The 26,128-nt window shown below is 39.6% G+C and overlaps 1 protein-coding gene across 1 annotated transcript; it reads right to left on the bottom strand.

The window, feature by feature from the left end:
• Positions 1–1,863: 1,863 nt before the first annotated feature.
• On the bottom strand, positions 1,864–24,282 carry aff3 (AF4/FMR2 family, member 3). The gene is made up of 19 exons (XM_059343614.1): positions 23,811–24,282; positions 22,095–22,139; positions 18,207–18,281; positions 17,077–17,110; positions 16,891–16,948; positions 16,058–16,109; positions 14,940–14,971; positions 14,549–14,738; positions 10,196–12,202; positions 9,110–9,237; positions 8,853–9,006; positions 8,656–8,759; positions 8,458–8,521; positions 7,264–7,400; positions 7,071–7,142; positions 6,859–6,952; positions 6,325–6,374; positions 6,002–6,207; positions 1,864–5,012 (listed from the first exon to the last, which is right to left on the bottom strand). Exons 1-19 carry the CDS (start codon positions 23,880–23,882, stop codon positions 4,891–4,893), a joined length of 3,696 nt encoding a protein of 1,231 aa, XP_059199597.1. The 5' UTR covers positions 23,883–24,282; the 3' UTR covers positions 1,864–4,890.
• Positions 24,283–26,128: the final 1,846 nt, after the last annotated feature.

The raw sequence follows: 26,128 nt of genomic DNA on the forward strand, positions 1-26,128 counted from the left end.
GTAGATCGATATTTATAATGTTATTTTCGATATTTAGCAATTTATAATGTAATGGTTTAGATTGAAACAGTTATTGAGGTAAAATATAATAATAATAATAATAATAATAATAATAATAATGTATTATATTTAAAGCGCCTTTCAAAACACCCAAGGACGCTGTACAACAAAACATAAAATTAAAAACAAAACAAAAAACAAACAGTGGCAACAAAATAAAACATCAGGCAGATAATAATAATAACAATAATAATAATAAATGTATATTCGTGTACATATTAGTCTGATAGTTTCAATTCGGTTGGTCAAGAAAAGTTACTTGTTTTGTATAACAAACAAACAAAAACACTGTATTTTCTTTTCAAAAACACAACATGCACAACTTCCGGTTTGCTTGTAGCTTTTTTTCCACCAGCTTGATCCAGCTCATCTCCCGGCTTCTTGTTTTGAGCTTCAAGTTGTGTAGTAATGCTGCCACTGTGCGGGCAACTGGGTGCATGTCACCTGAGTTGACTGTGTAAAATAGCTCTTGGGAGCTTTTGTACAGTTTTTTAAGCCACCCACTCTGATACTTTCACACCGATTTATTCATTTGGACTCGACACGAACAAAGAAAGCCGTTGGTTGCGCAGCCGTTTGAAGTGGTGTTATGAACCGTTGGTTATCTCGCTCTGACAGACTGTTCACCTATTTAAAAATATCTTTCTGTGGTTAAAATCGGGAGATTTGTTGTTCACATGGCGCCCACACCGCCTTCTCTCCTGCGGTAGACAGTCGATCAAAAGCCTGTCTAGGATTTTTTTCTCTCGTGTTTGTACTGTCTGTCTCGGAGCCGGGTGTCCTCAGACGGCCCGGCACACAGCCACTAACGGCCGTGACGCAGAGGCACGTGCATTTTCAACGAGCCATCAGCGTAACGGCCATAGACTGTATATAAATAACGGCAGGCTGCTGTGAACATGGTGGTCCGCTCACATCACACAGGAATAACCACACATATATATATATAACAAAGATATATATATATATATATATATATAACAAAGATATATATATATATAACAAAGACTATATATATATATATATATATATATATATATATATATATATATATATATATATATATATATATATATATATATACGGGAATAACCACAAACAGTACTGAAATAGCACATTTATACCTTGAGTTGTACCGGTTAGTTAGCAGCGCAGTGAATGAATTAAACTACCACTGGGTGAAATAAGGTCATGGGCGGACACTGAGCCGGAACAAAAAGGGTGCAGCCTCTGAATTTTTTTTAATTTTTTTTTTTTAAATTGCCTCTTGCATTTTTTAACAACACCTGCTTTGGGGTAGCTGACCTACTATATTACTCTATTTTTATTCATATATATATAGATTTATTATTAGTATTTTTTTTTTTTTACATCATTAAGGCAAAAATAGATTACAGTAAAAAAAAAAAATAGAACAGCGGATTGCAAATACTCAAACAGCAGAATCATTTTATCAACGTCAAATCAGCCATCTTTTTATTTATTTTAGCTCGTTTTCAACAGCACCTGATTTGGGGTAGCTGACCTACCATATTACTCTATTTTTATTCATATAAATATATATGTATACATTTATTATTAGTATTTTTTTTACATCATTAAGGCAAAAATAGATTACAGTAAGAAAAATAAAACAGTGGAGTCATCTTTTTATTTATTGTATTTCGTTTTTAACAGCACCTGATTTGATTTGGACTTATTGAAACCCGATCTATTACCTTTATTTATTAAAAACATTTTTTTTTACATTAATTAAGGCAAAAAGATGCAAATATGCTACTCTAAAACAGCAGGTTGCTTTCTGTGACGTCAAATCACGCATACTTAAATATCAGTCATCTTTTTTTAAATGTCTTTTTTTAATCACACATTTTTAAGCTTGGATTTATTGAAACCTGATCTATTAACTTTAAAAAAATATATTATTATTATTATTATTTATATCAATTTAGGCAAAAACAAAACACGGTCAACTCCAAATACTCTAATACAGCAGGTTGCTCTTTGTGATGTCAAGTCAATTTGCCTGCATAAATAAAATAAAAAACTTTTAAGTTTAGGATAGTGAAATAAAGTAGGTCATAGTCCAGTGATGGAAAATTGGATTAGTTTGTAACAGAATGTAAAAACACCAGGATGATATTGACCCAAGCCTCGTCGTGTCCCGAAGAGCCCCCCTTATTGGTTGCTCTCTGTTGCTATGGTACCAGACATCAGATGCTGAAGTTTTCAGCGTCGGTGCAGCAGGAAGTGTAGCTGCAGCGATGGAGGGAGTCAGAGAGTAACTGATGGATGAGTGAGTGTGTGTGGAGAGAGAGACAGGGAGATCTCTGCACAGCTGGACCGGCTCATGAGTCTGACTCACGCCTGTACTGTGTGTTTGTGTGTCACTAAGAGAGAGTAAACAACCTATAGGAGCCTCTTCCTCTCCTATACTAATGCATAAATTGATGCATAAAATTGCTGGTAATAGTTTCAGGGAAAAAGCTGTGCATTGTGATGTAGAGCAGAGGTTCTTAACATTTTCCCCTTTTTATTTATGTCATTGAGTAAACTGATGACCCCTGATGACATATTTGATGTATATTTCATTTTATATATAACTAAAATAGTAAATACAATAACTGCAGGACATTTTTGGGTGAATTTTTGAGCTGATTATTGCCTTAAATTAGTTTTCCTGTTATTTTTTAAGGAACTTTAAATACAACTTTCTGTGTGTTGAATTAACTTTTTTTATTCTTACAGTCACCCAAACTTAATTGGCTTCTCTTCTTTTTTTTTTTTTACACAAATTCAGGGTTCATCTTCTCCCTGATGCTTGGCCATTATTCTATTTGCGCTCTAGTTGTTTAACTGTGTACTTTGCTGATGCAGGACAAGGCTGTTAAACCACGAGGGAAGACTGTCGATATACATAGCAAAATGAAGTGGAGTAAAAAGTACAATATTTGCCTCAAAATGTAGTAAAGTAGAAGTATAAAGTTACATAAAATAGAAATACTCAAGTAAAGTACAAGTACCTCAAAAGTGTACTATGTACAGTATTTGAGTAAATGTATTTACATTCCACCACTGAGTATGTCCCAACATACAGTATATCCATTTCCAAAAATAACAGGATGCCAGTCTCAATTCTATGCAGCATGTATGAGCTGGGGGGTCAAATTTTAAGTCTCAAAGTTTCATTCATTCTTTCATTCTCCTCCTCCGATTATCCGCACATGGGTTTGCGGGGGGCTGGAGCCTATCCCAGCTGACATTGGGTGAGAGGCGGGGTACACCCTGGACAGGCTGCCAGACTATCGCAGGGCTGACACATAGAGACAGACAACCATTCACAACAATATACAGTCACCAATTAAACCTAAGTGCATGTTTTTGGGCTGTGGGAGGAAGCCGGAGTACCCGGAGAGAAACCACGATGACACACGGAGAACATGCAAACTCCACAGCAGGCCAGAGTTGAACCAGCGTCCCTCTTGCTGTGAGGCAAGAGTGCTAACCACTAGACCACCGTGTAGCCCCAGCCACAAAGTTATGATAAAGTATTATGTCCCAATTGTATGCATGCTGTATAGAACAGTATGTACTTTGCTGCATTAAGTACCAAAAGAAAAAAGAAAAAGTATGTGATTTAGAAAGCAGCCCAGTTTCCTGCAGCCACCAAAGGACATGGGTTCACTTTGTGTATCTGGGTCATCCTTGTTCATAAATAATTACCAAAAATTATGCAAGAGCCACAGCAGAAAAGAGTTTGTGGATGCCTGCATCTGCAAAACGTCACACACTCTCGTAGCTCTGAATGAATGCCCACACCTTTTATTTGTCGAGCAATTCCAATAATTTAAAAACTGAATGAAGTGAAACAGCAATTCAGTTTGATTGTCAGGCTAACCCTTTCACAGAGTAGAACAAAAACGCCCTGATTTTCAGATGGTTTCATAGGCTGACACTTTGTCTCGACCCACAGAATGATCCTTCAGTTTAAACATGAAAAATAACCAGAATTCGAGGTAAGAGATCATCACCTGTACAGTGATGCAGTGAGAAGGTGGATATTTAAAATGCATACTCCTGGACCACACACAAGATAGTAAACTTATCAAGAAGCTAGTGACCTCTTTAACTTCATTATTCATTAAATTACATAATCCCACACTCCAAACAGGGACAAAAGCAACATTTGCATAGAAAAGAATGTTAAATGTGGCAACCAGACTCACCAACATATTTCTCAGGTTTTTGTTCTTTTCTTTTTTTTCTAAAAACAGATAATCCATCAAATATTGCACAGTAAAAACACATAAAACATCGGCAATGTAAAAAGAAGTGTCATTAAAACCTACATTAGAAAAAGATGCAGACAGGTTTCCTACTTCAGAGAAAATGCTGTTTGATCGATTGGTCTTTTTTTTAGCATCTTCTCCTGTTTTGGCCCAAGACAAACAGTGTGCTGGATAATGATTAATTCCAAACTCGGAAAAGGCTTTACACCTGAACCTGCACATATAACTGTGCCGTACGAGAATCCTGTTTATGTCACTGTGGGACATTTGGCAAATTAGACTGATTAGAAACTTGAAATCCACAGCTCACACGGCTATTCATATTAATCCAATGATGAGGAAGAAGGTGCATATAGTTCATCTCCACTAGAAGGCTTTGCACAGAGTAGGCATCCCAACATCCTATGAGGACGATCAGGCTCCGTGGGATTTCATCCGACTCCAACAAGCTCAGTGTCAGCTGCATATAGATCCAGAGTTTTGTCTCCTCTCAGTGAGGCCTGGACACCCAGTGGGCAGGTTACAGTAAATCCTCTCCTTATTAGTTGAGTTTGGCACTAATGCGTATCCACTGAAGAGCCTGTCGGGTGTATTGGACAGCGTGAGCGATGCTGCTGTGAAGAGTCAATGGCCCAGACAAAGTGTTCAAGTAGTTGAAGAACTCTGTAATGAGGAAAAAGGAAGAGAGTGCTCTAAAGATATGACATATAAGCAAAACATTGTTTTTTTCATGATAAATGTTGTGATTTTAAACATGTTCTCTCAGACTAATGGGAAGAAAACATCCAACACATGTATGTGTTTATGTAACTACACTTTGTGTTCTTGCGGCTACAGATTTTGCCTAAATTGATCAAAACTTTGCACTAGATAATGTCTCAATTGCATTTTTCAGTATTTCAGTATTTAACATAACATTATACAAAACTTGTAATACAAAAAACTATTGTCTCAATGTAAATAATCAACTAGGCAAGGTTCACAGTAAAAAAAAATATTAGTTAAAAGTTTTTACCCTTTTTTACTTCTAGTGTTTTGTAAAACTGTTTTTTGAGGCTGTTTTCTCAAAATTTATTTTTTTGTCTTTTTTTCGTACTTGGAAACAGAAGTTTTGCTTCAGTAGCACTTGCATTCACCAAACGTTCCAAATTTGATTCCTATCCATATTCAGAGAGATTTTGTATATCGCATATTCATCATATCCTGATTTGTATAACATTTTATTCCTAAAAATCGGATTTTTTTTACAGCTCTTGAGTGTATTTTCTGATTTATGGAATGATGAAAAAAAAGATATTCAATATCCCCTCTGTAAAAACCTGTGTCTCTAATATGTCAGCAAAATGAAACAAGAATCTTGAACCTTTATCCAATGTTGCAGTTTGTGTCCTGAAAATGTGTGCAAATAAGCACATCTTTAATGCCTGGTTTGAATGTTTAAACATAACACTTAAAAAAACAACTTTCGTCCACATGTTAAGTAAGAAATGGGGAAGTTTCATGGTGAAATGTATTTGTTAAATGTTATATTCTGTAGTGTTTTTGCCTTAAACATGTTGTCATGAGTGTTCAAACAGATTCATTTCAAACATGTGGTTTATTCTCATGTAAATCTGTAAACAACATCTCATACACTGGATGTGTCTGTGCACCTTTATTCTCCTTTGCGAGGTTGTCTGCCACCTCCCAGTACTCGTAGCTGTACAGCACACTGTTGGTGATGTTCAGGTGGTTTGCTGCCATCTGGTGGATACGCTGGGGAATGCTTATGAGTGAGGGGAAGGCGCTGCCCCCGTGTGAACTCCGGCTGAGGTGTTTGGCATTGGGTGAGAGTGAGGAAGGGGGTCCTCCTGTGCCCCTGGGAGGGAAAACACACGTAGAACAGAGTGATGGTGATCAGAAAAGGTTCAGTGGCTTAAATGACAGCAAATGAATTAAACAAAGAGCCTGTAATATAAAGTTACTATCCACCTACTTCCCAGAGTCACTCCAACCTGGTGGTGTCGAAGGCACTTTTGGAGAACTCTGTAATGACACAGTATAATAATGAACAAGTCATCTGAAGCCAAATGTTTACATCCAACTGTCCAGAAATGTCCTTAACCCTTAGTAGGGCACTCATTGAAATACTTGCAGATTCCAAATTTCAACCCTAGAGAATATTGGAGGATATTACATACTGCCAGAATGTGTAAAAAAAACATACGAAAATAATATTTTGAGAAAAAAGTTTACAAGATTAAAGTGGCAAATCTACGAGAAAAAAATGTGCAGATATATGAGATTTAAAGTGGTGAATCTGGGAGAAAAAAGTAGCTTTTTTCACACTTTTTTCTTGTAAATCTGCAACTTTTTTCACGCAGGAAACCACCAAGAAAAAAAGTTGCAGATTTAAGAGATTTAATCTAGTAAATTTGCAACTTTTTTCTCGAAATATTACCTGAAGTTACCAAATATAGTTCTTTGCCTGATAAAGGGTTAATTGGATCTAAAGACTTTATAGATGTACCTTAAAGTAATCCAGCAGAACTTTGGAGTATTTCAGTGCGTGGTCCTTCTTTAAACGAAACATCTGCCAGTAAAGGAGGGCAAGGCATCGAAAACTGTGGACATCGCAAGCACATGTCAAAGATACTCAGACAGAACACAAATCATCTTTAAAATGCAGGTCCTTCAGCGCGATGATAGATGTAGCGTAAACAGAGGAAATGACATACGCACCACAGGACGGCCAGCTGTTTGTCTTCCTGTCTCGCCCCAGGGCCGGAGTGGCTCTTCAGCCTCATTGCGTACCTTAAGACACAGGAGTGTTAACAATAGAGCTGCCGTTCATGTACATGTTTGTGTCTGTTTGTCTCTCAAATCCAAAATGAATGACAAAATGTATCTGCCTGTTGCATGAATGCGCAATCACCTAATAAGCTCCACCGTCTCTGAGTACATGGTGTAAGGAGACTTGGCCTCGAGCGGCCCTTCCTCCATTGCTTTCCCACATTCCATGAAGGACAGAGCAGCGTCTACGTAATTCACAGCCTTCCCCAGCTTGTCCACCTGGAAATAACACATCCAACATAAGTAAAGATTAGAGGAATAATTTGATATAGTAGCTTCAAATTGACATTCAACCACAAAATCACAAATTAAGTTTTTTCTTCAGCTCGGTGCAGGAGAAGGATTTATCCAGGAGATGTTTAGCCTCATTAAAATAAAAGAAAATATTTAAACATCATTAACAATATAATAAGAGTGGGATCACAAATGGGGCTATTCCCTGTCGAGACAGACATTTGCATATTTTTGTAATAAATAAAAAACCCCAAGTGATTCTTGGATGTACCTGGTTTGCTACTAGACAGAAAAAAAATCAATTTTTCTAACAATTTTGGCACACTTTGGAGCAGGTGTCCCCCTGTTTCCGGTCTTTGAGCGTAGCGAGGCTAATCATGTCCTGGATGAGTCTCTATGAGCTTTTGTGGTAGGAAATATTTTTTTATTGAGGCCTCTCTCTCCCTGGAGAGTAACAAATGCACTAGGTCAATAATTCTAGATATTATTATTGATTCTGGCCTGACGTTCCAGACCTCTGCACCAACAAAACACAGTTTGCCATTTACCACTTCAAAAATAAATCTTCAAGAGGTGTCTTGTCTCAAAATGATGCAACAAATTTCAACATGAAAAAAAAATTTGTTTGTGAGACTAATACAGTATCCTCCTCGCTGGTGCACCTTAAAAGACTGTGGGCTGATTTAAACTTTTTTGTTGTTGCTTACTTCTCTATTGTAAAGCCCTAAAAACCTCTCTGACTTGGTTATCAAATATGGACTGACCAAAAATGAGAGGTCAATTGACAGTCTTTCTGGCTGACCAAAGCACATGTATACATTTACTGTAGATAGAATATACATGCAACATTTTGTATTATTCTCTGTGAGGCACTTTGTATCTCCTCTGGAAACAAATGTGCTGTGTAAATAACATTTTTTGTGCTTGTTTGCTGAACGTCAAGCTTCTAATCCTATTCTAAATCAGAAAGCAAATAGCTGTTTTTATTCAATGATTGTACAACATCCCACAGTTTATATCCAGTCAAAGATCAAGGACTCACCATTGCGTCTGCACGGTGCTTCATCCTTTTAGCTTCATGTAAATAGTACTCAGCATGGTGCGGACTAATATGGACAGAAATATAGAATGATAAGTGCAGTGAAGTGTTTTGTGTCACGAGTAATTCACAACATCCAGGTGTCTGGTGAGTTTGTGTCTGACAGACATGAAGCAATGTTGGCTATGCAGTGATGCTCACGTTTCATGGTTTGGCACAGTCCCCCTATGTCCTGCAGGGCCCCAGGACTCCGCTGGCGGTTGGGGCTGTCTAGACACTTTTACACATTCTACCTCCAGCTTGGGCTGAGAGCAAAGGTGAAGAAAATGAGGTAAAATAACCAAAAAGTCATGAATTGAATGAGATTGGGATGATCTGAAATGTTTTTTTTGTATTACCTTTATAGCAGAATCCTTCTTGTCTCTGTTCTTGTGGACGTGATGCTGCTCTGAAGGCTTTGTTTTAAGGGGAGGCTTGGTGGGCTCGGGGCTATCGGACAAAGGGGACAGGGGAGACAGAGGCCTCTTGCTGTCCAAATACTCCTCCAAGTACCTGCAAAGAAACACACCCACATATGAACATTGACATAAGAGACTTAATGTATTTGTGCATACAGTATGACTGTATATGTAGGACAAAGTGGAGTGTTTTTTACCCGTTGTGAGTGGTCTCGGTCACAAAGTTGCGCTCAGCTGTGTGAGATGAAGACTCTATGTGTCCTGAGACGTCATTGGCATAAGGAATACTCCTCTTGCTTTCTCTGTGCGACACACCATTCTCCAGCTGGTCACACACAAATGAATGCTTTGAAGAACGAGCAGGTATCAGTGCTGTTGAATTCACGCATTAAAGTGTGCATGACACATGTCAAATTCAACAGAGAAGGAAAGCAAATACTGAAAAACTGTATGAATAGAACAGACATTCATTACAATCAACATACAGGATGGTCAGAGCAGCAGCCATTTCTCAGCATACCATTGCAAATTTATGTTTCATACATACACTATTGTCACAGTATAGGAAAGCACATTGCTGTCACCAGATGATTGAAAACTTTGTTTGGCTCATTTCCTGTAACACGTGTAAAATCAAAGCATAGCAGAATTAGCAAGTTTTCCGCTAGTTAGCTAGATAATTCATGCTACACTTGTGACAGAAAATGAGGCCAGGAGGAGCACAAGGCAGCAACAGAGACACACTGGCTAGCTTGTCTCCAGATTAAAAGTACTAATACTACAACACACACACACACACACACACACACACACACACACACACACACACACACACACACACTCACACATTATTTTTGATGCATTTATGTTATCAGTGTTTTTAATTCTTAATATACTGTTGTAGGGTTTGATTAAACAAAAAAATGTCCAACCACTTTAAATTGATCATGTTTTTCATGTTAAATTTCGTCCTGAAAAGTAACTAAAGCTGTCAGCTAAATGTAGTGGAGTAAAAAGTACTCCAAGTAAGTAAAGAGTAAGTAATATTTGCCTCAAAATGTAGTGAAGTAGAAGAATAAAGTTACATAAAATAGAAATACTCAAGTAAAGTACAAGTACTTCAAAATTGTACTTAAGTATAGTACTTGAGTAAATGTACTAAGTTACATTCCACCACTGGGTTTTTATCATAAGAACTTACAACAATTGCCATTTTCTTTTGATCTAGTTAAATGACCAGTTGAACATCTGTGCTACTGTTATTCTATTTTTAGTGTGACTACCTTGCGTTTCCTTTTGCCATCTTTCATCACAGTCTCAGGGACGTACAGGTGTTTCATAGCCTCTCTTTGTTTGTCCTTAGTTGAAGAAGACGAAGAGGAAGAGGAGGGTTTCTTCACAGTGGAACTTGTAGGGCTATCCGGGACCCTTTTGAGCAGACAGAGATCTATCTGCACCACCAGATTTCTCAGCCCTCGCTGAGAAGGAGCTGTAGCTTTTTCACCTCGCCCGAACGGGACCAAGGTGTAGAGTTTTTGCCTTCCCTCGCTCTGCTGCCCCTCACTCGGGTTGGTTGATGTTGGTCCTCTGGGGAGCACCACCTTCGGCCTGATGGCGTCCGGCCTGCCTTGAGGGCCTTGCTGCCCTCTCGTGGGGAGCCTCCTTTGAGAGGTAGAGTCCGCGGGAACTTTGGTGATCGGAGCCTGATATTCCGATTCTGAATCTGAATTTGAAGACGAGGAGGTAGAGGGCGAGGAGGACGCTCTATGAGGAGTTGGGGAACGTGATGGAGGAGGCGATGTGTCCTGCTGTAACTCTCTCTCCTCCTCACTTCTCCCAGCCTTTTTTGTCCTGCCCTGGTGGTGTGAGTCGTCTTGAAGGTGGTGCCGCTCGGGGTTGGTAGGCAGTCTCTGTTTGGTCTGGACTGTTTGCCATTCGCGTCTATGCTGCTGCTCCCTCCTCCTCCTGTTCTCCCCTCTTGCTGTCTCCTCTCTCCTCCTCTGCCTCTCTATCACTCCCTCCTCCTCCTCTTCCTCCTCCTCTTCTTCTTCGGCCGAACTTTGGACCCAGGGACGTCTCAATAGCTGCTCCTCCGCCAGCCTCCTGTCTTCCTTTCTGTCTGGTTTCCCTGGTTGTTTTTCTCGATGTCTGTCGTCTTTCCTCTCGTGTTTTCTCCCCTCAGCTTGGCTCGAATGATCTCCTCTGTGTTCCACCTCCTGTTCCTTCGACTGGGGTTTCTTCTGTGTTGTTTTTGTGTGGTTAACATGCACAGAGTTTGGTGCTGCAGCCTCTGAAGGCTTGGCCCTGGGTTTTAGACTGGGGTTTGATCTGGAATTCAACCCAGAGTTAGGATTAGCAGCAGCTTTCAAGGATTGGGGATGAGAACTATGACTAGAGTTGGTTTCACGACTAGTGGGAACTAAGTGTTTTGCTGTTGAGGGGATATGTTGTGAGCCGGACTGAAATGGAGGCCTGTGCTTGTGGTTGGAGCTGTGGTTGGATCTGCTACTCTGAATTTGCTCAAAATGAGATGTGTGTTTGGCTTTGGGAGCCTCAGCTAGCTGTTTAGAACTTGGATTTAAGATAGGCTTGGGTCTAGATTTGTGGCTGTGACTCTGGTTAGGATTTAAAACAGCAGAGGCCTTGGATTTGCTTTGGTCTGGGTCCTGTGTGGGTCTAGTCTTGAGCCTGTGCTGAGGAGTTCGCTGAAGATGGGCAGTACTGTTTATAGGCCTACTTTTGGGGTTAGGCAACGGGGCAATCCATGAGCTGTTTTTTGTCCTGTGGGGGTTAGTTGTTAGGCCTGGTTGTGTTGTCTGAACCTCAGGGTGGTGCCGAACCCTGGAAGGAGCAGGTAGGCTGGGACTAGGGCTTCTCGGAGGGTCTCTCGGTATAGGACTAGGGCTACGGCTTGCTCTCGGGCTCCCACACGGACTTGGGCAAACACTTGGAACCGGACTAGGGATCGGGCTGTGTCTCGGGCTGGGGCTGGGACTTGGGCATGTGCTGGTGAATGGGCTGGGGCTGGGGCAGAAGCTATAACCAGGGCTGGGTAGGGGGCTGTTGTTGTGGCTGTAGTTGAACTGTGGGCTCGGGATAGGGCTTTGGCTAGGGCTGTATTCCCGATTGCTGTCCCAGGACCTGGCTGGAGATGGAGCTCTTTGTGCGTGGGGAGAGGGCGGGCGTCCTGGAATGCTCTGGGAGGGATCCTGGTCACAGCTGGCAGATTTTTTCCGGGACTTCTTAAGCCATCTATCCAACTGCCACTGGGCCGCAGAGGGGTGATCAGTCTTCAGAAAAACAGAGAAACACATGGATGAATAGATTTATCCAATAGTAAATTTCAACAAAACTTCCTCAAATTACCAGAATATTATAGTACAGGAGAATGTTCCATTTCATAGTTATATATTTAAAAAATGTGCCCTTCTCTGGCAGCCACAGTTTTTGCCCTAGGGGGCTGAGATTTGGCATTGAGGTTAACTATGTTTGTGAGACGGTCTGTGTTTGTTTTCATGCTGGTTTTGCAAAAATGTGGAAATGGGAGTGGCCAAAAAGAAAAAGGTGCATAACTTCTTATTCATGTATTGTATTCATGTATGTATTCATGTATTATTAGTGTTGACTAACCCCACCTCCTTCATTAACCATGAACCGTTTATCCAATGATGCCTCCCACACATCAGCAGAGAGACTGAAATTAGTGCTGAATGAAAATTAATGTAATAAAAAATATCTTCTTGCCATTATTTGGACTGACATTGCATTTTCAGTATCTGTGCCAAACAAAGATTTTTTTCTTTAGTATGCAAAACATGATTTTGAGGTCAGGACATCCTGCAGCACCACAATACTTCATTCAAACACTATTTGGACACAAATATTCCTTAAACAAATATTGCATTTCCTGCAATTTAGATAAATTGCATTAATCAGTATTTCAATTTTAATAAAATTCTGGTTAGTTGCTCAGCCCTAATTAAAATGACTTGATGACAAGGACATTTCTGCAGGAAAAATACAAAGTATGTATCATAATTTTAAAGGTGACCATTTGAAAGTTGAAGAAGTAATTTATTTTATTTGTATTTTTAAAAAATCTCGATCTGTTTATTTATTTATTTATTTGAAAGTCATATGTCCTGTTCTGAAGAAGAAGAAAAATCTGAAATAGTACGGCAACTTAGGCTCTTAAATATAAATATAAAAGTAGTAAAGTAGAAGTAGCAGAAAATGGAAATTCTCAAGTAAAATACCACTACCTAAAAAATGTACTTCATTGACGTATATGAGCAAATTTGTCACTACTTGTCACACTCCACTGTACACGTCTTTTTCTGTACTAGTTCAGAGATGACAAGGTGCAAGCAGACAGTTAACCATGTGAGGAATGACACATATCACTCCAGTACACCCACTGCACATACCAAACACCTCACTGACTCAGCTGCTGATAGAAAAACATTTAGAAACACAAATCTGGAACATGACTAATGCCTAAAAAGTGCCAGTAAAAACATTCCAGCTGACAATATAACCTTTTTCCAATAGCGTTTTTACTACATGGTCTCACAGTCCACATCTGTGCTTACAGTAGCTCAACCCCCATCCAATTATGACAAATGACTCACTTAATTTTTGCTTTGCAACTGACTTGGTAACCAAAAACGAGACAAACACAAGAGAAAGTTTCTACTAAACAAAAAAAGAGGATACTCACAACTTCTTTCGCTCTCTCTTGCGTTTTCTTTTTCTCTCGTCGCTGACCAGGAACTAAATTAAACCTCTGCTCCTCAAGTCAAACAGTGACCCCCCTCGCCACATCCCTCGCCCTCTTTCCAGAGAAGACACTGCATCTCTTGTACCGTCCTGACTGCTCTCCCTCCTTCTTTTTTCTGTCCCTCCCTCTTTCTCTCGCTACCTGGAACTCTGGATTCGCTGCTGCTTCCATAACTCCAACCCCCATCTCTTCCTTGGGAGACATTTAAACAGTCCACGTAAATGAAAAACACATGGTGTGCACCCCTCCACCCACCCATCCTGCTCCACCAACCCCAAACACACACTTCACTCCCTCTCTCTCTATAGGGGCCCGACGTAGTGCATGTTTAGTAATACAGTCCACTATGTCGTACAGGGCCTTCCATTCATAAAAGAGGAGAAGGTTTCCCCTTCATTCCCCACATAGCAAACATCTCAACCCCCACAATGCCCCACACCTCTAAACACACACACCTCAGCTCTAAGTCACCCATTCAGTATTTATCTAAAAAATAATGACATGCACGCTCACATTCTCTGTGTTGTTTAGAAAGCAAAGGTAACTCTAGTTGTAGATGTCAACATGAACTCCAGTGCTGATGACTTCCACCTCCCGAGGGCTTTCCTCTTTAAGACTGGGCCTGTTGACATGACACCCAGGCTCTAATTCCCAAAGCTACCTCTGCCCCTCACCCTCCTCGTCTCCGTCTCGCATGCATTCCTCATTCCTCTGTCCCTCCCCACACCTGCCGTCAACTGCCTCGAGGCCACCGCTCCCTGGAGAGAACTCACCCAAGTGCACGCAACCAGAGGAAGAGACAGACAGGGCAGAGGAGGATCGAGTGCAGAAGAAGAGGAAGAAGAAGCGTTGGTACCTCCTTGCTGTTGCACGGCGGCTGTGTGTTGGCAGGCGACGCGGGATCGGGGTGGACGTCTGGGCTCCGGTCTGGGCTCTGGGAGCGAAGGCTGCTGCTACCAGACTCGGCGGTGGAGTCCGAGCCCGAAGAGTCCGAGCTGGAATGTCTCACCCTCCTGCCATGTGTGTGCGCTCGCTGAGCTGACAAGCTGTCAGTCAACACACACACAAACATCAGAGAGGGGTCAGTGTGCGTACACAACCCGGTGGAGCACACACACACACACACACACACACACAAACAAGAGGCAGACGGATACTGTTGTCATTCACACAGTTTAACTTGTGTTTACACACAAACATCCAAAGCTCATGTCCGCAATATGCACACTATATTTGTAATCGAGTACCTGTGTCCATCCCAAGCTGATTCATGACTTGTCTTCAGGGACATAAAACAAACAAAAAGAGACAGATTATCAATTGCAGCACCGTAATGCAAAGCCTGTATTGTTATCGTCAAAACTATACAAAAATGTCTATTGGAGGTATTTTTTATATTGTTTCTATCATGATGTAGGAAAACTACACCTTACACCTACACCAAACCTTACTGTGTTACGTCATATTTTAAGTCATTTGGATGACCCTTGGAGTAAAATTAGGCTTCACCGAGTAGTTATTTCATATAGAATATCTATATAAATGTCAATATATCATTATTGACATGAAATGACCTACATCAGGATAGAAGACATTGGCCTTATTGTTCAGCCCTCGTGTGTGTACGCATGATTAAACACTACCAGAAAAACAGGCATTCCTCTGCAGGAAATGCCAAACAATCCAGTTAAAGTCCATTTTGCTTTCTCTCACACTTTCTCTGTCTGCCTCCTCAAGCATGAAGGTATGTCCAGCTTAGGTCAAAACTACTTGGTTATTTAAATCTATAGTGAGCAGGGTTTTCCTAAAAACAATATAAAGAGTCAATCATCACTTATTCATTGAGCCAGAGGGGAGGAGCTAACTTTTAGTCTTGTGTTTTCAAACAGTTAGCAGCAATTCCTGCATAATGTGCTTCTAATCAGGTGATTATTATTTCTTAGTCATGCCAAACATCTGGTCCATCTCACTAATCTGAAGACATCACAAAACATGCATCTTTCAGTAATACTAGTGCTGTTAGAATGATTCATTTTTGCAATTAATTTGAAACATTTAACACAAAATAGTTCGAGTTCAAGGCTGTAGTGGACAGTTTAATTTAATCATATGAAACGAGAATAGCTGAGGAAGGTGTCATGTTGTGAAAGAGCTCTAAATAATGCTTTAAAGTTTGGTTAAATATTGGTGAAAATTAGGGTTGTTTTTCCCACATCTCTTAGGCTTTCAATGAGTAACTGAACAGTTTAAATGTTTCTTATTTGGACAGCCAACATATTTTTTCCATCTTATAAAATTACATTTATCTTACAAATGGTTACCAATATAGAAATAGTATCTTCAAAGCAGTTTGAGAGTCTCCTACCCTTTGAGTGTCATCATCATCACTGCTCAGCTTCAGGTCATCAGCGAGCATGCTGCAGGCAAACAAAACACAGGGTCAGAAAAATGACGCAATATTATACATTTTCAACAGAGATGCACAGATTCAACTTTTTCCCAATGCAGATTCTGATACGTCAACTCAAGGTACCTGCTGAACTTAAAATCTGTTTAAACCACTGTGTGGAAATCATTAGTGTCATTTTTATGTACAGTAGAAGTCTGGAATATGCTAGAAAATAATTTTAAAAAATAATTTGTGCAAACCAGTTATATTACAAACTAAATGCATTGTATGTAAGGTATAAGAAATTTCATTCGAATCATTCAATGTTTTGTTTGGAAGCTTCTTAAAGTGCAGATCCATTGTTTTTGTCTCGTAACCAAACAGATTTATGCTCATTCAATTTGCGAAGAAAAGACCTCCAAATGTTTTGGAAATGTTACATAACAAAGTCTGTGGGATAATGTGGAACACGCAGTTGGCTTACAACACTGAACATGTGTTTCACGGTAAAAAGAGGATGTAAAGAGCTAACAAACAGGAGCACATCGGTCTCAACTGACAGCTTTCAGGAATGTTACCTGAACTTTGACCTGACCTTTGTTACGTAGCCCCAAACATTGACTGACTCTATGTCTACTTCCCTTCATCCTTATTAAGGCTTTTTCCTTTAGCTGCAAAGACGATATTCATGATTTGTATCTTATTTTACATGCGTTGTTGAAAAGAAAACATAAATCATGTGTTTGATATATTATATCGTGTGTGTTTGATGACCTAGGGGGGCTCATGTTTCCTCATTACCCACTTACGATTTGTGAGGTGCCACGCAAGGGTGACGGGTCATTCTCAGCTGAACATCCCCCCGACCTCACAGAGAGAGAGAGAGAGGGAAAACATTCAATCCCAGGCAACAAACCGTATATTAACATAACATTGTAATAATTGTAAAGTATTGCACATATCAGACAAACAAAAATCCGTCAGGGAATACATACTTTGCCTTTGTTGTGCATTCGGTAGTTTTGCTTCCTTAGGAAAGAATAAACACAAACAATAGTGATCAGAAATGTCTTTTTTTTACAGTTTAAAGAGTTCTCATAGATTCTGCATTGCACTACAGCATAACATTGTCTAACATTGTCAAACAGATCAAAATCAATACAGTCAGAACTGGAGATATAGTTCTTTTTTGTCTTCTTTATCAAAATCTGCCGCCTACATTACCCACAATGCAACGTGACCGCCTAGAGTTTACTTCCAAGATTCAGGTGTGTTTGCTATGCTAGTAGCGACTGGAGGCCTCAAGCTGAGAGAGAAATGGGTTACAGAGATTTAGAGAGCTCACTTTTTTCTAACTCCACACTATGGCTGATATGGGATTCTTGAGGCCAATACCAATTTTAAGGGTAAAACAGCCACTAATTTCTGATATGGTGGCCAATTTAGTAACTGATATATCGGTCTAGCTCTACTCTGCATGGTGCCGTGGATTGTTTCATTTTTATAATATAGACACCAGAAATTTTTCAAGGTTTCAACACATATGCCATAGTACTCTCCAATGCCTTTTAACAAACCTTAGAGGTCTCATATGTAAAAAAAGAAATTTAAAAAAGTGTGCCTTTTTGCATTATAGAGCAGGTCTAGGTGCTATGTAAACACTGGGAATGTAACAAAATGCTCAATCAACAGTGAACGTCACACTGTGTGTATTCACAAACTGTGCCTTTAAATGAGCTGTAAGGACTTCTGTAAGGTCGTGATGTCACAACTATACTATACATAGGTAGAAGATGCCAAGCTCTGCACTGTAGCAGCTTCCTTGGCTGCAAAGATGGTGCAGAAACTCAGAGAGCTCAGATGCAAAAGACCCAGAAACACTGACCAATCAGAGCAGACTGAGGGCTTAAAGAGACAGGCGCTGAAATGGAGCATCTCAGATAGAGAGTGCATACAAGTATATTCAGGCAGACAGTATGAGAACATGAAAGTTTGAATGTTTTATACATTAAAGCATGTCCAAAAGTTCTGTATGAACCTGAAAATTAGCACAATACCCCCCCTATAATATCCAAAGTTACCGTTGTTGTCCCTAAATTATCAAACATAAACAACAAACACATACCTTTGGGTTGTAGAGGATTCTTTGGGCCTGGTCACCCCCTAAGGCTTGCTGGGACGGCCAGGACTGAGTCATGTCCTGTGCAACAGAAGTCGAGGTCAGAGGTGAAATGTGAGATGCCACTGTGATTGATGTTCTTCATATACAGAAACTCCAGACATCCTAAATATGCCACACGAACCCTCTTCATTTTTCTTTTATTTAGGAGCCACTTATCTCTCCTGTTTCTACACAAACTCCTTTGATATATGCCTCTTGTTATCAGTACAGCTCCTCCCCACCAGGGGGAGTGTGACTCGGTAAAAAATATGAGTTTTCCTTCACAGATTGAAGGATGTGTGCTACATAGTTGGTGTGGGGGTGTGCACTGTGCAGCTGTGTCATGTTTTCTGTGCACTCATTGTACTTCTTTTTGATCTCTAACTCTTTCCTTTTTCAGATATTTCAAGAATCTGCTATGCTTTCTTTTTTGCATCTGCTTTTTATGTTTCACAGCTCTTTTCTCATTTGGAAAGTGAATTTGTTCATGGCTGTGTTCACTCAGCAAGCAAATTAAAGAACCTGGGTTCATTTGTTTTGTTTGTGAACCAATTACACAGTATGGGCTGAAAATGTGATCTAATAAGCTTTTCTTTTTAGGGCATGGTTTTGCATTTCAAGAGGACTGGTCTGATCGCTAGATTGTCAAGTTTTTTAGTTTTTCAAAAGGCGCCGGTCTCAAAGGTGTGCAATCAGTGAACCAGAACACAAGGAGACAGCTCATCAAAACACTTGTTGCATGTAAGGTGGCTCTGGGGAAATGAGCGTAAAAGACGTCAGGTGGCTCGTGCCACAACAAGTGATCATCAGTGCGACAGTTAAAATCACAGTGCAGCTGTGGGGTACACAGCCGACTGAAGGATGCACAGCAGAGGTGGAGATTAGGGATCACTTTGCAGAATTTAATTGTTTGTTTTATTGTTTAATGGAATTTAAATTCCTTTGTTGTTGTTGTATATTGCACATCACTGATAGTCCTGAAATGACAAGCGAACTAATCTCAAGACAGTGACTCAAAGACAAATCTGGTAAGTGATTTTCCTCATTTATAGAGGAAAAACACTAAATATATTCTGGTTGCAGTTTCTTGAATGTGAAGATTTTCTTGCTTTTATAAATAACTTATCAATATTGATTAAATACATTTAGTTAAATATAAAGTTTTAAGACAACGCTTCATGCTCAGTTAACTTGTTATGGACAGTCCAACTATTTTTTGACATTTTCTATAGACTAAAGGATGAGTGAATCGTGAGTAAACTAAACAATAAATTAATTTATTACCAAGATTATTGTTAGCTGTCAACATATTCAGCTCTTCAATGCATTTTACGCCTAGAACGTTTTCTTTCTTCCATGCTAGTTTTATGAAAATTGGGCAAATAGTTTTTTCCGTAACCCTGCTGACAAACAGATAATCTGAAGCAAGAACAGAGCTTCCTCGGCAGAAGAAAATACTGCCAAATTTAGTTTATATGCTCACATACACATAGGAATGCCTAAGCACCCTGAGAAAGTAGAATGCATTTCACCTATAGGTGGAGCTGCAGCAACATGATACATTTTATTGTCTATACTCGTCATGATTCTTCTTTCCTGCACACCCCACAAATCCCTTATTTTCTCAAATGCAATTAGGTATTCTTAAAGAAAAAAAAACAAAAAAACTTTTTTTTAAAGAGGATAATGAAGGCTTCGCAGAAGTGTGAATGCTTTGAGCGCTTTTGAGTTAACAAACCCATATTTACTTAAACATGATAAATTAGAAATTACCCTAGGATAATTACTTCATATTTCAAATTCATGCAGTGCATGCTCATAGCTCAGTGACAGCACGTGTCACTGCTCACCCCGAGGGAAAATTGAAGTGATGATTACACATGATTATACACCTGGATATTAACAAAATTGACCCCGTTTCTTATTTGTTCTCTCTGCATGCTGCTCGAGATGAAACCAGCCACATGGAGAGAGCTCTGCATCCACAGTGCACTGTCTTTGCTCCTGCTCTGATTATAATCTCTGCTGATTAGATTGCCTGCAGTCTCACTCAGACAAACCAGGCCTCATGGATGCTGACAAAATGGCCTGATTTTTGTACCATTCATTTGCCATGTTAGCATGATCTGCTTTCTCAGCTGTGGCATAATGTGGAGACATGGGGGTTAATGTACATGTGGGGGCCGTTCACTAGGTGAGGGGGTGCAGTCGCAGAAACAGTGCGCAAGCTCTGAAAAAGGTCACGTTTTATCAGCTCTGATGTTTGAAGATATGTGTGTGTGTGTGTGTGTGTGTGTGTGTGTGTGTGTGTGTGTGTGTGTGTGTACACTCCTCAGGATGTTAGGAAATGTACACTAAACTCAAGTAGAGCTGCTGAAGTGAAGCCAATTCTGAAGTGCCTCAAACTTGCAGTGTTTCTAATGGCCCACAGGCGGCGACTAGATGAGTTAATGGTCTCAATCGCTAGTTTAAAGTCTTCTTTAATACAGCATGATGTTTGTTTTGTAAGTAATGTTATTTATGGTTTGTAGCTTCATATTTAGCTGAACAGATGTGAATGTAGTAACACTTTTCTCAACAAAATTTGTAACAAAGTGAATCAGCATATTTCCCAAAATCTCACAGGATTACTTTAACTCTAATGTGAGCCTCCTTGCAGAAATGTTTCCAGGTTCATTCATTCAGATCGGAAGACGTGAATGAGATGACACATTCTTATGAACCTGGAGACATTTTTATGAACCTGGCAGGTGACTCAAACCCTTTTTTCCCCCTCCTCTTCACTTCCCACCCTCTGTAATAAGCCCTGGAGGGCAAGTGTTTCCTCTCTCTGCTCATCCTTTTTACTTCATTATCTCTCAGTCACCAAGGACACAGCTGCAGCCCTCAACCCTTTCCTCCTCCAGCAACAAGGTCTCCCAGGTGGAGCATTATGTGTTGCTATCTTCCTCCCACTGTTCCCAACCCCATGTTCTGTATCTCCACTCTCCTCCTCTGCTTCGCCTGTCCGTCCCACATTCGTGACAGGACACAGGGAGCAGTCATCCTCCACATTGAAACACCTCAAACAGGAAAATAGGTAGAAATCTCAGGGCCATTAAACACAGGCTGAGATTAACAAGGACATTAGATCTGAAACAACTGTTTGAATAATTGATTAGTTGACTGGTCAACAGAGAATTAAGCTGCAACTATTTTAGTTATGTTTCAAAGCAAAACAATCATTCTCAGGTTGCTGCTTCTCCATTTTCTGCATAATTCTTTCATAATTTTCTGCAGATTTTTTAATGTTATGATTTGCTCTCTTTCTGCTTTATATATTGAAAGTTTTGGAGTTTTGGATTGATGACAAGTCAAAACAAGATATTTGAAGATGCAACCATGGATTATAGGAAATTAAAATATATGTTTTTCACTATGTTCTCATGTTTTATAACTAAACTTCTAATCAGATAATTGTTTTTATGTTCTTTCCATGTTTGTCATGTAATTTAATATTGCAATGCACTTTGTGCTGCATTTTTTGTATGCCAGGTGCTAGGCAAATAAAATGTATTATTATTATTATTATTATTATAAAATAAAAAAATATTCCTTGTTGCAGCCCCGACATCTTATGTGCTGCTGGTGTTTCCTCCTCTAAGCAATCCTCTTAATTATTCTATTCTGTCTATTCAAATGGCTTAAACTGAGTAAAACATAAAATCACATGCAAACTAGTAAAAAAGAATAACATATAACTCATAATATGACTCAATCTATTTAAATAGATTTCGTCTGAATTCTGAATTACCACTGTCATAATGTACTTTTAATAATAATAAGTGAAGTGAAAAAAATAAAAATCCTTACCTCAAAATGATCTTTGGCACAGCTGTTGTGTTGGCTTCTTGTTACCTATGCAAACAAATGAGTAAAAAAGCCACAGGAAGTTAAGACTGACAGGTGATCAGAAGGAGTTTTGTGACACTTCAGCGCTGTTGTTACACACAAACCATATCTGAGCATTAAGTGCAGAGATGGTCTCATCTAAAAAATTCACAGTTATGCAAATTCAACAGCAAATATAGTCATGCACATGCACTCACACCGCTCATAGACTCATTCATTTCTTTCAGTCATCATTGTTCAAGATGTGAACTTTTCAGTCCTTCACCAAGATAACAAAGCTCTACACACATACAGCACATAACCTGAAGAAAACCACCCTCTGCACTCTGCTTCCCGCCTTTTTTGCTGAAACATTAACAACTCAGTGTCACACTTTACTGTAAACCTTACAGTCACAAACACACGTACACACATACACACACAGAGTAATTGTGAGAGTCGAGGGGAGGTTGAAAGCTTGTTGATGACTCATATCTTAGAAATCACAGCTGCAGATGATCAGACGGATGCTGATTCTGTTGCAAGCAACTTTCTGTTTCCATCCGAGTTAGGCAACCCCATTCTCCCTCCCCCACGCTTCTCCTCTTTTCACAATTCAGCTCACAATTCAAATTCACCTCATTGGCACGAAAGCCAAGAAACCAAGTTGCTCAAGCAATAAGATAAAGAACAAACACTTTACATTTCTGTGTGCAAATGTGTGTGCGTAGTTTCTGTTAATATGGGAGTGTGTGTTTCGGTTTGACTGTGTGAAAACAGATGATCCAGCTGCACACATTTGTAGCAAAAAATATTGTTTCCTTTAATTCCTTCTTTATAGCAGTAAGTAGCACACTCATTACTGTATATTTGTCATGTTTTTTTATGAATTTCTGTATTGATTTAGATTATTTCTTTCTTTTATGCCCTTCAGTGCCATCTGTGCAGCATAAGTATGCACAGTATAAACTGTGTGGTGCAGCGTGCTTGTGCGCGTGCATGTCAGTGTGTGAAACTGTCTCTTCTTGCATGCATGACTCACTAAGGTCAGTGTCTGAGTGGCTTGACTCTAAGCCTGCGGATGGAAAACATTGTGCGTGAAAACTGTCTGATTATTACAGTTATGGGGCCTTAGGCACCAGATGAAAAACATAAACACAGACAGACAGTATTTTTTATCCTTTTGCACACAAAAAAGCCTGGCCTGCTCCCTCAGTTTACACTTACACGTCCATTAGTACGGATATTATCATGTGCAATGTGTTTCACACGTCCATACCCACAAGCACCACAGGCTACAGCTCTGGTGCAATACCCTGATGAGTGAACTCCCCCGGGCCCAAACAAACCACAACCCATCATAACACCTGCAACAAGCAGCATGCAGCTACACTACCTACCACCTGTAACATTCTTAAAGTATCAGTAATTACTGAAGTTGTGCTCATTTTAAACCTCTATTCAGCATTTTCATCTCATTGAGTGCCTTTGAGTGAAAACCTCAAAACACCTTTAATGTGCAAAGTAAATCTTTTTAGATAGGTGCACAAAATGCAGGATTTATATTATTTCAAGATAACCTGCAGGTGTACAATTTTGTGACTAAGCATGCAGTAATCTTGAGCGAGAACAATATTCAAAGACACACTCAAACTGGTTGATAAAAGGCTATAATCCACACTCCATGCAGCCTCTCACCTGAGTACATGCGCATCTGAGTATAAAACAGACAACGGAAAGTTTCCCTTTGCCACCGAGGACAGTAGGCATGGTTCCTGGATGGTCAGTGGTCTCCTCCTGTGTCCATGCCAGTGAGGACTCGCGTTAAGAGCAGCGGATGCGGTCGGTGCCCACCGTGACGCTGGCAGACCGGCTCTTCACTGCCGGAGAGCGCTGTGTGTCACAGAGGGAGACAGAGGGCGATGTAGGCGGGCCGGCGACGTCAGAGATGACACACACGCAGCTCACGCAGGGACATCACGACTCAGACGGGCCCCGTGGATGTTCATCCCCGGTGCTGTCATCTTTTTAAAGAAGCAATTAAGATGTCAGAGCTGCAAAATACACCGGCGACGGTTCACTCAATGAAGTAGGAAGATAATGACAACCGATCCAACTGACCCTCCACTAAGTCCCGCCCCTCTAACAGACTGGCCAATCACCGGTCAGCTCTGACCAGGGTCCGACAACTATAAGGTTCTTCCCATATACATACATATGACATATGTATATGTATGTATAGACATATGTATATACATATCTACATATGAGATATGTAGATATGTATATATGTCTATGGTTCTGCCCCCTAATGCAATCGGTTCAGATTTTCTTCATTTTCTTTGGTCTTGCCCTTTCTCAATTAAATTATGGGAAGATATTTGTAACCTGATTTCTTTTTCAATTGAACCTCATTTGTCCCACATATACTGTTTGGTTTCACTGACTTTCCTTTTGCAAAAGAAAAACAATACTTTGTCATCAATCTCATAAGGCAAATTGCATATCCACAAATGTTGTTACGTTAATCAAAAACCTCTCTTTCTTGTATTTGAAAATGAAACCAAACAATATATTAAGTCTATTAAGAAATCTACCAACATGAAAGCTATAAAAACTTTGAATTTATGTATACTTTACAATGTTTTTGTATGAAAGCTTGCCTCTGTATTGTTGAAACCCCCTGACGGCGTTTTGTTGGTGTATTGTCTTGTATTGCACCATGTTGCTTTAATAAAGTTTCAACAACAAAAAAAAATTGCAACATTTTTGTTAGCGACACTCATTTTCGGCAGAGGTTTAAACTAGATTTGATTTTTTCCTGATCAGACAAGAGCAAAAACCAACCTGTGGATTACAGCACATCAGTAACTAGCATGATATGCTAGCAACTGAAGGCAGATAACTACTATACACATGCTGCACCAGTGCATACCATAGATACCCTACAGAGTTAACCATTTTTTTTAGGGCTAACATCCTTTTTGTTTGACTGGAAACAGCAGCTATGTCAAGCTAGCAAAATATACCAGACTCTGTCAACTTTGAATTAAGTGTGTTTATAACAAGGTAAAATTAGTATTTTTGTCAATGAAGTCTGGTGTATTCCGTGAGTGTGACATAAATTGTTTTATTCTTTAACAAAACGGGAAAACTATATTTGATATTGTCAAACATTTAAAGAAAACATGTAACCATTTCAGTTGCAAAAACTAGCACTTTTAGTAGATGTAGTTTGACAGTTGAAGTTGCCTCAAACATTAGCATACAAAGCCTCTGATGTTGAGGCAATCTACTACTAGATCAGTTCCAAAACTTTTTGTCCCTATTAGTCATTTAAACACCAAAATGTATAAACCTAGGGCCCAGTTTTAAAAATACTTGAGTTGTTTTCATTGTCTTCAGGGATTCTTCTCTGACAGCTTTAACAGTTGACAGCAAAGGGGCAGGGCTTAGCAAAAGCCTTACTATAGATTATGGGGCCCTTAAAATGGCTTTAATTGGTGGTTTGGTCGCTTGGGGGCATCACAATAGGCTGTAAACACAACCTTTAATAAGCTTATATGGCTAGTGTTAGCGGCTGAGAGTTGGCTGGCACAGCTTCTATACCCTTAGCAACAATAACATACATTAAGTGCACATTTCATTTAATTTAATTTCACTTTCTTTATATATTTGTTTTCATCTTCATCAACTCTGAAGAACAATACTTGGCTTTTTAGCTGTTAGCCTATATGCTCCACTATGGTAATCAGCCAGCATAGTCACTTCATGTGTCATACACCCAAGGAGACTTAACCCACACGCTTACTGTACAAGACACTTTTTACATTACATTCAGAGGCAAGAGAAAACAAAAAGAAGGTAGGTTTTATCTACATTCAGACATACTGTATCAGATAAACATACAGCGATTTCATTTATGTTAAGACTTACAAGTCAAACAACTTTTATGACTTGTTCCAAATATCTATCAGATTCATGAAGGAACTTTTGTTTACAACTAGGTGCATAGC

The sequence above is a fragment of the Centropristis striata genome, chromosome 10, assembly GCF_030273125.1.
Source record: "Centropristis striata isolate RG_2023a ecotype Rhode Island chromosome 10, C.striata_1.0, whole genome shotgun sequence".
NCBI lineage: Eukaryota > Metazoa > Chordata > Actinopteri > Perciformes > Serranidae > Centropristis > Centropristis striata.

Bases quoted from the DNA above. Each gene is read 5' to 3' on its own strand.
- aff3 (XM_059343614.1), bottom strand. From the start codon at position 23,882: ATGCCTACTGTCCTCGGTGGCAAAGGGAAACTTTCCGTTGTCTGTTTT. The intron at 16,949-17,076 runs GTATGTATTCCC...TCTCTCTGTGAG, and splicing joins GAATGCACAACAAAGGCAAA to GTCGGGGGGATGTTCAGCTG. The intron at 14,972-16,057 runs GTAGGAGACTCT...ATGTCCCTGAAG, and splicing joins ATGATGATGACACTCAAAGG to ACAAGTCATGAATCAGCTTG.